The 13,958-nt window shown below is 37.1% G+C and overlaps 1 protein-coding gene across 3 annotated transcripts in view; it reads right to left on the bottom strand.

The window, feature by feature from the left end:
- APC4 (anaphase-promoting complex subunit 4) overlaps positions 1 to 13,958 on the bottom strand; it is a 36,447-nt gene that overhangs the window by 19,656 nt on the left and 2,833 nt on the right. For 2 of the 3 annotated variants that reach the window (XM_090396040.1, XM_090396041.1), the window contains exon 2: positions 2,568 to 2,814. In XM_090396040.1, coding sequence (XP_090252166.1) covers positions 2,568 to 2,814 — 247 coding nt within the window. Of the gene's footprint in view, positions 1 to 2,567; positions 2,815 to 4,905; positions 5,261 to 13,958 lie in introns of those variants that run through there. The other variant, XM_090396039.1, reaches the window with a different exon arrangement.

Raw genomic sequence — 13,958 nt, 5'->3', positions numbered from 1 at the left:
AGCCATCGTCATGTACATAGATTACATACTGGCTTAACTAGTCAAGTCAAGCTTAACTAGTTAACTAGCATATCCACTTGACTAGTTAAGCTCTCCAACCAACAGCTGTGGGTTCAAATCCTCCCACTACAGACAAGAGAGATTTTAGTCTTCCTCTAGGAAGACTAAAATTTCTTTCCCTGACATCAATCACTTATTTTGTTAATCTTTAACTGACCTCTCCTGTTTAACTGACCATCCCACCTCAGACAGCTCTGCTCACACATTCCAGAATGCTGACAAGGTCAAGTTTCTTCCTAATATCTTCAACTGCTAATATGATTTTACCACTGATGCCATCTGTTCGTTCTTCTAATTTTTCTCAGAACTCTCATATCTATGGTTTCTAATCTTTGATCTAAAGTTTTATTTCTAAGCTAGTTCTCAAATTCATAAGTTATAACTGATTTGAACACTGCCCTGTATCTTGCTAGCTCAGTGTTTTAACAAACTGCTCCATTATTCCATATAAATTTATTCAGGTAGCTCCCTACCATACCAACTTTGCTTATATGATGCATAGGACTAAGAAGCTGAAATTTTGCACTAATGTAGTGTTTGGCATATGACCATGAAAAATCTCAAAATTGGAAGTTTTAGAATTTAAAGATTTGTATTTAAATAGCATTCAAAATTTTTGCATTTTTTGAACATGGAGTTTCAGCCATGAGTTGTTTCAAAGGGCAATAATTTAGAGATGTGCAATTCGACTTTGAAGGCAATTAAAACTACCAGTACATTTTGGTCTAGAAAAGGAAGGGAAAAAAATAGGTTTTTAGATTTGCTGCTGCACTTTTACTATAATAACTATACAGATAAATCTGGTTATCATACTAATTAGCTTGTGACTAACTGTAATACAAAAAACTACTATGATGCAAAAAAAAGTTCAAACTATTATAGAACATTTTAATGCATTTATCATCTTTTCCTTAATAAGCTCAACAGCCAAATAAGTTTTCTTTATAGAAATCTAATTAATGTTATGATAAAGCATGTTTTAATCCTATTTGCTATGGCTGTCAATTGCATGTATTCTCTTGCCAGTTTGCATGTGGATGAAAAACTAGAATTTTCATGAGGGGGAAACCAAACTACCTATGTATGCAACTGGATAATTCACTCTAGATGAGAGTTCTTATAAAGGTTTTTCATATACTAGACAGGATTTCAAATCCTCCAGGTCTTTCTAAGCAAAGGACATCAATACTGAATGAGCTACTGAGACTCTGACTTTGTGTATTTTTAAATACTGGATACATGGTCAAATATACAAAAATGCTTTATATTTTATTCTTTCTTTTAGGCTTGCACGGTAATCCGAATGCATTTTTGGAAATTATGGAGACAACTACCGTGTTTGAATAAAAACTTTAGTTTACTATTACTAAAATTTTACAATTCGACGTTTCGACCTTTATGTCAAGGTCATCTTCTGGAGTGTACAAATATACACAGGAAACAAGCTATACTACAATCATACTGGTTTTTTAAAGACACTGACTAACCGCTACCACAATTGTTGGCCTGACCTCTGGTGAAAAAAAAAAAAAAAAAAATTATACATCAACGCTACAGTCCTATTATTTGTGTTGTCTACTATATACATATATTAACATCATTCCAGCCAGTTGGAGTGGAATGGTTTCTAGTAATAGCATATTGGCTAGAGTCCTGACTTATGTTGAATCTTTCAAATTAGGTTGGCTGAATGTGTGCCATCCAGATCCTTGGAATTTTCATACCATCTTTATTGTTGATATTTGGATAGTTTATCAGGATTTCGCAGGATTCTTTAAATTTTCTTTCGTACCATGTTTTTGTGCGGTGTAAGGAGCAGGTGCTTTTCCAGTTGATTTGGTGTAAGGTGTTGAGTGCGTGGTCTGAGAGGCCTGCTTCACCATAATGGTTATATTTAATGTGTCTAATGTGTTCTTTTTTGCGTATAGGAATTGTCCGTCCTGTTCCACCAATGTACGGTAAGTTACAGGTGCAGCGGATGCAATAGACTCCAGGATGTGCTAATGGGAGGAGAGGATCCTTAGAGGAGCTGAATATGGTTTTATTCAGCTCCTCTAAGGATCCACTAAACTTAAAACCATATCAGAGTGATCAGAACTTTATCCACCTTTGCAATGAGTTGCCCTAGTGTTGAATGACGTGCTTTAGCTTATGCTACAATCTGCCGAAACTTTTATAGTTTACTATATTCGGCATCAAACTCTTTGATTCCGATCTTTGAGTTTCTTATTCGGCTTTGAAATAATGTGGGATTTAATACCCCCTTAATTTAAATAATGTTACATCGCCGAAGTGAAGCCTATAATGAGTGTGTTCTAGACTAATGAGTCCAGAACAGACTCATTATATAATGTAACTCTTAGCTCACCCATAATGCTAAAATGCTTATAAGTTTCAACCTTTTGAGGGTAAAATTATCATTATTAAAATTCTTCTCTTAGTGATACAATAAAGATAATTTTTTCTCATCAGTTTTTATGAGATGGTTGCTTATCTTATTTACTTACCATTATCATAAGCTATAGCCAGCACTTTACCATCTGGCCTCCATGCTAAGTTGCATACTTTGACTTCACTGTCTTTTCCACCACAAGATGGTAATACCCAAACCCTTTGCCACGACAATCTGTGCAACATGACCTCTCCTTGTACTCCAGCAAGTGCAATAAGGTCCATTTTTGGGGACCATTCCATGAGAGCCACTTCTGCAGATACATGCCGTTCATCTATTTGTCGAAATGATGACATTTTTTGCTGATAATAAATTATAAATCATTATTAATTAATAATCAGTTCAACATAATCATGAATCATGTCTAACATAATGTTTTAATTACAACATAACATTAATGTCACTGAATGATGCTCAAAAAAAATAAACAGCAGTTGCCTGAGAATTAAAAAGCATAAAATCAGTAAAAAAATTTTAGCAGTTAAAATGAGTTCCAATATTTGATAAGTCTTTATTTGAGTTGTGAGTCAGCAGTTAGAATTGAAGGAAGTACAGGAAGATGGTTTAATGTTAAATCTGGTGTGAGACAAGGATGTACATTATCCCCTCTGTTATTCATTATCTATATGGATCACATTATGAAGGAATGTGGTATTAAACCTGGTATCAAAATTGGAGATGTTAATGTCAGCTCTTTGCTTTATGCGGATGATGTTATACTTCTAAATAAATCCGCTACAAGTCTGCAAGATTCTCTGACTAAATTGAATAGCTGTTGTAATAGATATGGTATGAAGGTCAGCAATAAAAAGACAAAGACAATGAAAATAGGCAGAATCATTGAAAATGTCAACTGTGTTGTGAATGGAGAACCTGTGGAACAAGTAAAACATTTCAGCTACTTAGGCACAATTTTTACTGAAGATGGTAAACTAAATATAGAAATAGACAACAGAATCAGCAAAGCTGGTATCGTGGGAAGTCAATTGAATAAATTCATATGGAATAAGAAAGAAATTAGTCGGAACACTAAATTAGCTGTATACAAGACTGTGTTCAAACCAATTTTAACTTATGGATCTGAGAGCTGGGTCAGAAGTAAAACACTTGACCAAAGACTAGAGACCACAGATATGAGAGTCCTGAGAAAGATTAGAGGCGTGAACAAATGGCATCAATGGCAATATCATATTAAAAATGAGGATATTAGGAAAGAACTTGACATTGTCAACATCCAGGAATGCGTTAGCAGAGCTAATCTCAGATGGTATGGTCACTTAAACAGAATGGGCGAAGAAAGATTAGCAAAACAAGTGTTCTCTTCCAGGTTGGCAGGAAAACGACCCAGAGGAAGACCAAGATATAGGTGGATTGATACGGTACAAAGTGCCTTAGACGATAGAAATATCAGGACTGATAACGTTGGAGTCTTGACAAGTAACAGACTGATTTGGAGGAAAATTGTAGATAGGAAGTTAGTAATGATGTAATTTTTTCATGTAGTACTGTCATATCCTGTACACCCCTTGAGGGTACATGGCAGGAATTTGATGATGATGATGATATTTGATAAGACAGAAAGGAAATTAAGAGGTAACAAGAGTTTCCTCTTTCATTAATTTCAAGTAAAAAAAGAGCTTTCTGTTCTCATTTTAATACAATGTTAATAAAATATATACTTTTTTTTGTAAGAAATCTTTTATGTATCAATTTAGATTTAATGCAATTATAATTTTAGCCACTAACAGTATATATTATACTATTTAACAAGATTTGCTGAAGACAAGGGTTAAGTGACTAGAAATATATCATGACAACTGAGGTCATGAACCAAATGCATTATCATTGTCAACTGCATGCTGTATGTCTGTTCTGCAATGAGAAGGACCAATATCAAGAAGAGAAAACATTGCCACTTTGGGAGACTAGTTATCTTAGTGTACATAAAAATTTAGAACAATGACTATTCAACACACACACACACACACACACACACACACACTAGTGGCCAAAATTGTGGAAACCTTTTGGAAAAAGTGTATTTTTGAGGTTTGATGGCTTATAACACCACTTTTTTTTGGTGTAATACCATAAAATTATATATCAATGAAAATATAATTTAATCAATAATGTAATGCAACAAAGATTCTTCAATTATCTGTATTCTATAATAAATTTAGTTGAATCCTTTATTCAAGTGTAAGCAAACAAAGTTTGCACCTGAAATTGAGTTTAATAATTTACCCCAGTCCTGAAGATATTTTCAGGTGCAAACTTTGTTTCCTTACACTTGGATAGAGGATTAAACTAAATTTATTATAGTCTAACCAAGTGAAAAATAAACTTCCAACATCTTTCTCTAAATCCAGAGTAATTCAATAAAAAGGTGGTACCTGTTGGGAACTTCTATAGGTAAATATGACCTCTCCTATTGCTTCTGCCTTAGTATGTCCACATTTGGGTCTGCCTTCCACTGATGAAACCTCAATAAAGGTTGAAACCGGTCTGGGTAGTGGCCCTTCCCTTAATGCATAGCAGTATACATGTCTGCAAGGAGATGTGCTTTGCATTATGGGAGATACTGAGACAAGGAGTGATGAGAGCTTGGTCCACCTTTGTTCAGAGTTGCCTGGTGTTACACTACCTTACCCCAGTCTTGAAGATATTTTCAGGCACAAACTTTGTTTGCTTACACTTGGATAAAGGATTAAACTAAATTTATTATATTATAGTCTAACCAAGTGAAAAATAAACTTCTGACATCTTTCTCTAAATCCAGAGTAATTAAATTTATTTATTTATTTATTCATATGGAGTTTCCTCCCTTTTCTCCCCTGTCCCTATTGGGGCAAGTTGAGCCCCCTCATGGGAGGTTAAGTATTTATGGCTGTAGCTCTCTGTGTGTTCATCGGGCCGGTTTGCCTGTTTGTGGGATGAAAAACCCCAGATAAACTGGGGGGGAAAACCCTGCTGTCCACGCCCAAGACCAGCTAACTTGGCTATGGCCGAGGAAGATCCTTAAGCTCCTCACATCAGCAAAAGAAATCGAACTCAGGATACTCCTTCTCCAGGCATATGGTTGCGAAGCACAAAGCCACTAGGCTAACCGCGCGGACAGTAATTCAATAAAAAAGATGGTACATCTGTTGGCAACTCTTATAGGTAAATATGACCTCTCCTATTGATTCTGCCTTAGTATCTCCACATTTGGGTCTGCCTCCCACTGACGAGACCTCAATAAAGGTTGAAACCGATCTGGGTAGTGGCCCTTCCCTTAATGCATAGCAGTATACATGTCTGCAAGGAGATGTGCTTTGCATTATGGGAGATACTGAGACAAGGAGTGATGAGAGCTTGGTCCACCTTTGCTCGGAATTGCACTACCTTACCCCAGTCCTGAAGATATTTTCAGGTGCAAACTTTGTTTGCTTACACTTGGATAAAGGATTAAACTAAATTTATTATAGCCTAACAAAGTGAAAAATAAACTTCCAATATCTGTATTCTATGAAAAGTTATAGACAAATAACCAGAAAAAAGATGCACAACTTGCTTAGGTTGATATGAAGTAGCTTTCCTTCATTTGAATGTAGTCAATGAGCATGAGTATTTAGAGAGCCAATCAGGTGTCATCTTGTTTTGGCAATGAGCCAATAAGGTCACAGTAGGATTCAGCTATTGATGTCATGTATTGGAGCTGAGAGGACATTTGTCAGTGTGTTATGTGATTGCTATCAAGTTGGTTGGGTTTTTTTGTGTTCTTTCATTTAGTGAGCTTGTAAAATGTAATTAAAGAAATGGCACAAAGAGTTGACTGATCACTCTGAAAGCGATGTAAAATAGTACTATTAAGTGAACAAGGCTACAGTTATGAAGAAATTAGAAGAAAAATTGGTGGAAACCTAACCAAAGGTGGCATTTCTAAATTTTTGAAGAGGTATAAGGAGACTCAGTCACTACAAAACCAGACTGGTAAAGGCAGGAAAAGGTGAACAACAGCAAGTGATGATAAAAGAATTGAGAGACTGCCTATGTGACAGAAGAAAATCATCTGGGTGTATACAAGAAGAAATGGCGCAATACAATGTGAAGTTGAGTGCAAGGACTGTTCGCAGCAGACTGCAGGAATTTGGTCTAAATGCTAGAATTCCACGAAAAAAGCCATTATCATCTCTCAAACAAAGGTTGAAAAGATTAAACTGGGCTAAAACCCATGTTAAATTGACAGCAGAACAATGGGACAGTGTTATTTGGAGTGACGAGACCAAAATCTCCCTGTTTGGTAGTGATGGTAAAATACGTAAGGAGAAGAATCTGAGAAGATTTGCATCCCGATTGCATTACACTTACCATGAAACACCCGCTTAATGTTATGATCTGGGGTTGTATGACATCAAAAGGTGTGGGCAGAATTTGCATGATTAATGGGAACATAAATGCCCCAAAATACATAAATGAAATACTTGTGCCCAAACTGAAGCCTTCTGCATGTGAACTTTTCCAAGATAATGAAGCATTTATATTTCAACAAGATTCAGCTCCATGTCATGTTGCTGCTGTGTGCAAAAAGTGGTTTCAAGATAATCATATTCCACTGCTGGAATGGCCTGGGAATAGCCCAGACCTTAACCCAATCAAAAATCTATGAAGCCGACCAAAGAAACTTGTTAGTCAGAAGCAACCCACCAATAAAACCCAATTAATAGAAGCAATAATTCAATCTTGGTTTCACATTATAACAACTGCAGAATTAAAAAACTTGGTTCACTCCATAGGATGGCGTTGTAAGGCTGTAATTAACGCTAAAGGTTACCGAACTAAGTATTAACTCACATTGTGGGAATTTTTGTATATCTCATTTTTTCTATGTGTCTCACTTTTCTTCTTTATATAACTGCTGTTCTAATAAATAAACCTTCATAAAAGTCATTGCATTACATTCTTGATTAAATTATCTTTCCATTGATATATAATTTTATGGTATTACTCCAAAAAAAAAAGTGGTATTATGAGCCATCAAACCTCAGAAATACACTTTTTCCAAAGGGTTTCCACAATTTCGGCCACTATTGTACATATCAAGGATTCTATCCAAACTTGCTTTTTGTTGAAAGCTTTTTCACTTGGTTAAGATGCCAGGAAATTATATTCTTGGTTTCATCCTTTATCCAAGTGTAAGCAAACAAAGTTTGTGTGTAAAGTTATTCATGACTGGGCTACTTGTGTGTAGAGCAGGGATCTTCAACCTTTCAGACAGTGCGGGCCGCATTAAAAATTTCAATGAAGCTGCAGGCAACAAAGCTATACTGCGGTATTTAGAATTGTAAGATACTTTGCAGATTCACAAGGAACGTTGTGCAGTTGATACTTTACATAAAATCCTATAAAAATAAACAAATTCAGCTTTAAGAGCATAGGTAGGAGTCAGGTTCATGATAAGTAAATACAATCAATACTTGAAAAAAGAAAATTTAATGATGAAAACATTAATTTTTTTACAATGTCAATGGGAAACTGGGCAATGTTTTTCCTTGACCAGCTTGTCGATGTTGGCATCAATGCTGAAAGTTGCTATGTGCAGAATATTCTCGAGATCATGATCTGTAATCTGAGTTCATGTCGTGGACTTCGCATGCTTCATTCTGGAGAAGAACTGCTCACATAAGTATGTGAGCAGTTCTATAAGCATGCTTCTTAACAAAGCGCACATCTTCAAAGCATGCCAGCGAAGATTAGGGAATGCATCCTCAGAAATGTAGTCTTTGTAAAATGTAAGCAAGGGCACACTGAATAATTTTTCTCTCAAAGAAGAGTTGTTTGTTTTGGAGTTCAAACAGCTCCATCCTTACTGAGCCTGGCATTTCGACAGCATTGACACTGAACAGCACTGAAAATAAATCTAAAAAAGACTGTTGGTTATGAAAATCACTAAATCTCTCTTCGAACTCACTTGGCAACATGGCTAATTTTGTAGTGTATTCATCAAGAGATGAACAGTTGGACTCAGCGAGAAGTTGAAAATGAGTTAAGTGTTTTTCTGCGAGTTGTGCCTCCCAAAAATTTGAGCTTGGCCACAAAAGCTTTGATGTGATCAAACAGAGTGTGCACCTGTTGATCTTTGGATTGTAGCCATGTATTTAGGTCATTCATGTGCAACGAGATGTCGCTCACAAAGGTAAAGTATGTCATCCACTTCGGATCGTTAAATTCCACAATCGGATTTCCCTTTGTTTGCATGAACTACTGTATTTTGCTCCTTATATCAAAGACTTTTAAGAACCTTCCCTCTGCTCAACCAAAGCACATCGCTAAAATAAACCATATCGGCGTGATCCGCTTCGCACTCTTGGGTGAAAAACTCTTGGAATTGATGATGATTCAATCCTCTTGCCTTAATAATGTTGACGACAGTTACAATAACTTTCATTCTTAAATCCAATAGTTTTCGTGCAGAAATTCTCCTGGTGGATTAAATGGTAATGGACGAAAACTTTACGTCCATTACCATTTACCCTTCGTTCTTTCCCACAATAGCAGGGGCACCATCAGTTACCAGACCCTCAAGATTGGGTAAGCCGAGGTTTTAATACAAAACCTCATTTATATTTTTATATTTTTTATATTTTTAATACAAAATATAAATATTTTGTATTAAAAGCTTTATTTTTGATTTGTATAACTAATGTGTTTAGTCGTTATGTCTTTTAATTACATTAGTATCAATGATAACAATTAATAATACTCTTACATAATGATCATTTTCAGAGGTTGACAAACTACTTGGGTAAGTTACATTTGAAAGTTAGAAGATTACAGTGAACAACATTTTCTTAAATTATTATTATTATTATTATTATTACGGGCAACTCCAGGGAGTCATTTGACTCATCGAGGGAGGCCCCAAATCATTTTCATCACAACTATTCGACATTCATACAGTATCTATCATACCTCGCCTTAAACTCATTCACTGTCACAGCATCCACCACAGACTCAGGGAGCGCATTCCACTCATTCACTACTCTAAAAGTAAAGAACCCAGCTCTAACACCTTTACTAACCACACTTTTGCCCAGTTTCCATGGATGTCCCCTAGTCCTCCCACAACCAGCCCTGTTCTCAAAAATATCTTCTGAATTAATTTTATAGAAACCCTTCAGTAATTTGAATGTCTCAATCATATCTCCCCTCCTCCGCCTATCAACCAATTTTTGCAACCCACAAATCCTCAACCTGTTCTCATACGGTTCATTCCACAGACCTGCTATCATCTTGGTCACTCGCCTCTGGATCCTCTCCACCTCCTCCCCATCAAGAAGAAACCTAGGTGACCAAATCTGAGCACAGTAGTCGAGATGAGGTCTTATCAAGGCTCGATACAGAGGAACAATAACCTGCTTGTCTCTGCTTGTCAACGTATTCTTCAGCAACCAAGTGATTTGATGAGCTGATTTGGCCACTTTTGCAATGTGTCCCCTAAATTTCAATTCCTTATCCACCAACACTCCTAAATCTCGTGCCTCATCAATTTCCTGGAGCACGGTTCCACCAATGCAGTAAACTGCCTCCCATCTTTTCACCCCAAAATGCATAACCTTACATTTTGCCACATTAAATTGACATCCATTCTCCCTAGCCCAGACCTCCAATCTATCCAAATCATCCTGCAAAATTTTGACGTCATCTGCATTCACTATTGCCCTACCCAACTTCGCATCATCCGCAAACAAATGAACTGTTCCTCTCAGATCCTTTCCTATATCATTTATGAACAAATTAAACAGCAGTGGTCCAAGAACAGATCCTTGTGGTACACCACTAGTCACAGGCCGTCTTGTGGACTCTACTCCTGAGTAAACCACTCTCTGATATCTCTCCGTCAACCATCCTCCTATCCATCTCACCAACCCTATGTCCATTCCCATATGCTGCAATTTACTGATTAGAATTCCATGTGGTATCCTGTCAAAGGCCTTAGCAAGGTCCAGCAGAATCACTGTAAACCCATTACCCTTATCCAGTTCAGCCGTCACTGTGTTATAATACGTGAGCAAGTTACTGAGGCATGACCTACCCTTCACAAAACCATGCTGTCCCCGATACAGTATCCCATTTTCTTCTATCCAATCTTCTATTTTCCTCTTGACTATTTTCTCTAAGACCTTGATAATGATTCCTGTTATGCTGATTGGCCGGTAATTTTCAACAGCAGCCTTGGAACCACCTTTGTGCAGTGGAACTATTTTCCCCTCTTTCCACCCCCTTGGGACTGACCCAGTCCTGAGGCTCAAATTAAACATAATGGTCAAGGGCACTGACAATTCTTTGGCCGCTTCACGTACGACACGAGCTGGTATACCATCCAATCCCACAGATGTATTGACATTGAGGTTCTGTAATAGACTAGTTACCTCTACCTCATTCATCACAATTCCAGTATAAGCTGTTGGTTCCTCCATTTCCGCAAAGCCACCACCTGGATGATATACTCTTGCAAAGTGCTCGCTCAGTAATTCCACAACATCGACTGATTCAGTTACCTCCCTACCCTCAGCATTTTTTAAGATCATTCTACCATGAGCATTTTTCCTTTTACTTGCAACATATTGAAAAAACTGTTTGGGATTCTCTTTAGCCTGCATGGCCAATTTCCTTTCGTAATCTGCTTTTGCTTTTCTTACCACCCTTGTTACCATCCTGGCCTGAGCTTTATACTGTTCATGCACCTGATGGTCACCCTTCTCCTTAAATTCCCTCCACAATTGTTTCTTTTTTTTCAGCTCAAGCTTAATAGTGTTATTCATCCATTTAACCCCTACCTGATTTATTATTCGGACTCTTGGTATACAGTCAACCATTGCCTCCTGCAAACAGTTCTTGACCACCTCCCATGCACCATCAACATCCAGCCCTTGCAGTTTTACATGCCATGGCATTGAGCCAAGCACACACCTAAGCTTGTCATACTTACTAGCCCGGTAATTCCACATATACCCTGTCTTAATTGTAAATTCGACTCCTTTAGCCACCTCCCAAGTCATGACCTTATGGTCACTCTCACCAATTGGTGGCAACAAGGTCATGTTCGTTACAGCCACATTCTCAGTTGCAATTACTAGGTCCAGCACTCTCTGCCCCCTGGTATTTTCCAATACATGTTGCCGTAGATAGTTGTCCCTTAATAACTGCATAAAATCCAATTCCTTCCTCCCATGTGCCCTCTCCTCTTTCCAGTCAATATTACCATAATTAAAATCACCCATAATAATTACCCTCCTTCCATTCATTTCTTCTATTTGCTTATGCATACTATTCCCACCATCCACTCCATCACCCGGTCTATAGCAGCACCCAATTGTATATTTTGTTCTGCTAGATTGTATCTCACACCAAACAGCCTCAAATGTGCTTTTTTCCCCATCCTGCAGTTCAACTTCTATACTCCTTGGCTGAAGCTCATCAGCTATCATCAATAACACTCCTCCCCCCTTTTTATTCACCCTGTCACTCCTGAACACGCTATACCCATCGCATTCAATCCCACTAGCTTTATCATCTTCTGTCAGCCATGTTTCACTAATACCGACAACCTGTGGCCTGGAAGTGCCAACCATGGCCAAAAACTCTTCCTTCTTGTTCCTAATACTCCTGGCATTAGTGTACATGAATCGCAGAAGCCCATTTGTCCCATCCCTACTTTGATTCCTTATACTAATTATCCCATTCTGATTTGTTGTCCGTCGTACTCGCCCGGGCATAATATACTCATTCATACACTTAACTGCCCCCCCTAAAGTCTGCATATCTACTCCCCCCCCTCTTAATAAATCTAGTTTCCCTGAGTCTGTACATCCACTTCCACATCATTCATCAACACTCTTTCAAGTCTCCGTACACCAACTCCATTCAAATGTAACCCATCCATCTTATATAAGTCCTTTCGCCCATCGAACTCATTCCACACATCCACAAATTCCACACCACTCTCCATGCATAACCCACGCATAAAGTCATTGGCAATTATGGCCCTCCTTCTAAACACTTCGCTGTCATACCGCGGTAAGATACTCACCATCCTAACTCTCTCACTCTTCTCTTTTGCTACCTCAAACAACTCCCTCACAAGGGATGCAACATAAATGGTTGATAAATGGTGCAACAACTTGTCTTATTCCTAATTTTGCCAGAATTACAGAAAAATTTGTATCTCTTGGTATGCATATGTTTTATTTACATGCTGGTGAATCCCTTGCTAGCTAACAGCATTGTTATGCTAAACAATACTTGTCCAATGTGTTGCCATCAGTTTTAGATAACATTCTCAAAGACTCTTTAAACTTATTACTGTCCTATTATACATCTAAAGAATTTTATGAGAGCATTTAGTGCATTTCTTCGATCCAAACACACACACCCACACCCACACTTATACAAAAGCTTTAAAATCATATATGAAAAGTGTAAATCTTCTACATTTCAATTGCTAGACTAAGTATTTTATCTATATGCCAAGATTTCTTTTGTATATCAAATAAGATTCTTTATGTAGCTTTTGTTGCTGACAAAAGGAGACTAACTGGCAGATACATTTATTTGAAATCAATGCTCTACCTTTAACAAAAAGTTTGAATTGTCAAAACCTTTGAAATATACATGAACTACAACATATTAAAGATAATATACTTCAGTGGTGTTGCTTTCCATCCAAAAAATTAAAATAAAAACTGACAATAATTACCATCTTACTTACAGAACTCATTAGATATCAAGAGCATATCCATTTAATATCCAATATGAAGGCATTTTGGGACCAAATAGCCTGTCAAGATTATGGACCATGTCACACACAGAGAGAGCCTAATCATCTAACAAACGCTGTCTCCCAGTCACAGCATCAATCCCTATTAGTCTATCCCTACACATGCATAACAAGCATTTTTTTTTTTTTGGGGGGGGTGGGTAAAAAAAATCACTCTAACGCTTTGCTTAAAGATAAAGCCATACGTAAAATTGTACACAGAAGCTGTGTACAATTTTAAGCATGGCTTTTAAAGCTAAATATTAATTATAAATTTTCAGCAAAAAAGTATAATACATTTCAATTATAATCATTACACACACACACACACACACACACACACACACACACACAATGAACTGATTGCACGTGTGTGCAAAAGAGAGACTGTTATTTTATTTGAAGCAAAGCAGTTTGGTGCTAACGTTGCTTTCCTAACTTTTATAACTTCCCTTAAGACCTGATCTCATGAACTATTTCAAAAAATTACAATGCAAAGCACTATTTGCTTCTCCTAACATGCATTATCTTTAACCACCAAACCAGCCTTGATGTGCATACATGTCAAAGTTGCCATGGATGTGAAGTGCTTATTAAAATTCTAATTTCCATTATATTATATTGAAATATACAATGGATATGAAGTGC

The sequence above is a fragment of the Typopeltis vanoorti genome, chromosome 7 (genome assembly GCF_054136105.1).
Source record: "Typopeltis vanoorti isolate ZY-2024b chromosome 7, IOZ_Tvanoo_1.0, whole genome shotgun sequence".
In the NCBI taxonomy this organism is placed as follows: Eukaryota; Metazoa; Arthropoda; class Arachnida; order Uropygi; family Thelyphonidae; genus Typopeltis; species Typopeltis vanoorti.
The sequence above is the reverse complement of the archived record's forward strand: the minus strand, read 5'-3'. Positions and strand labels throughout refer to the sequence as shown.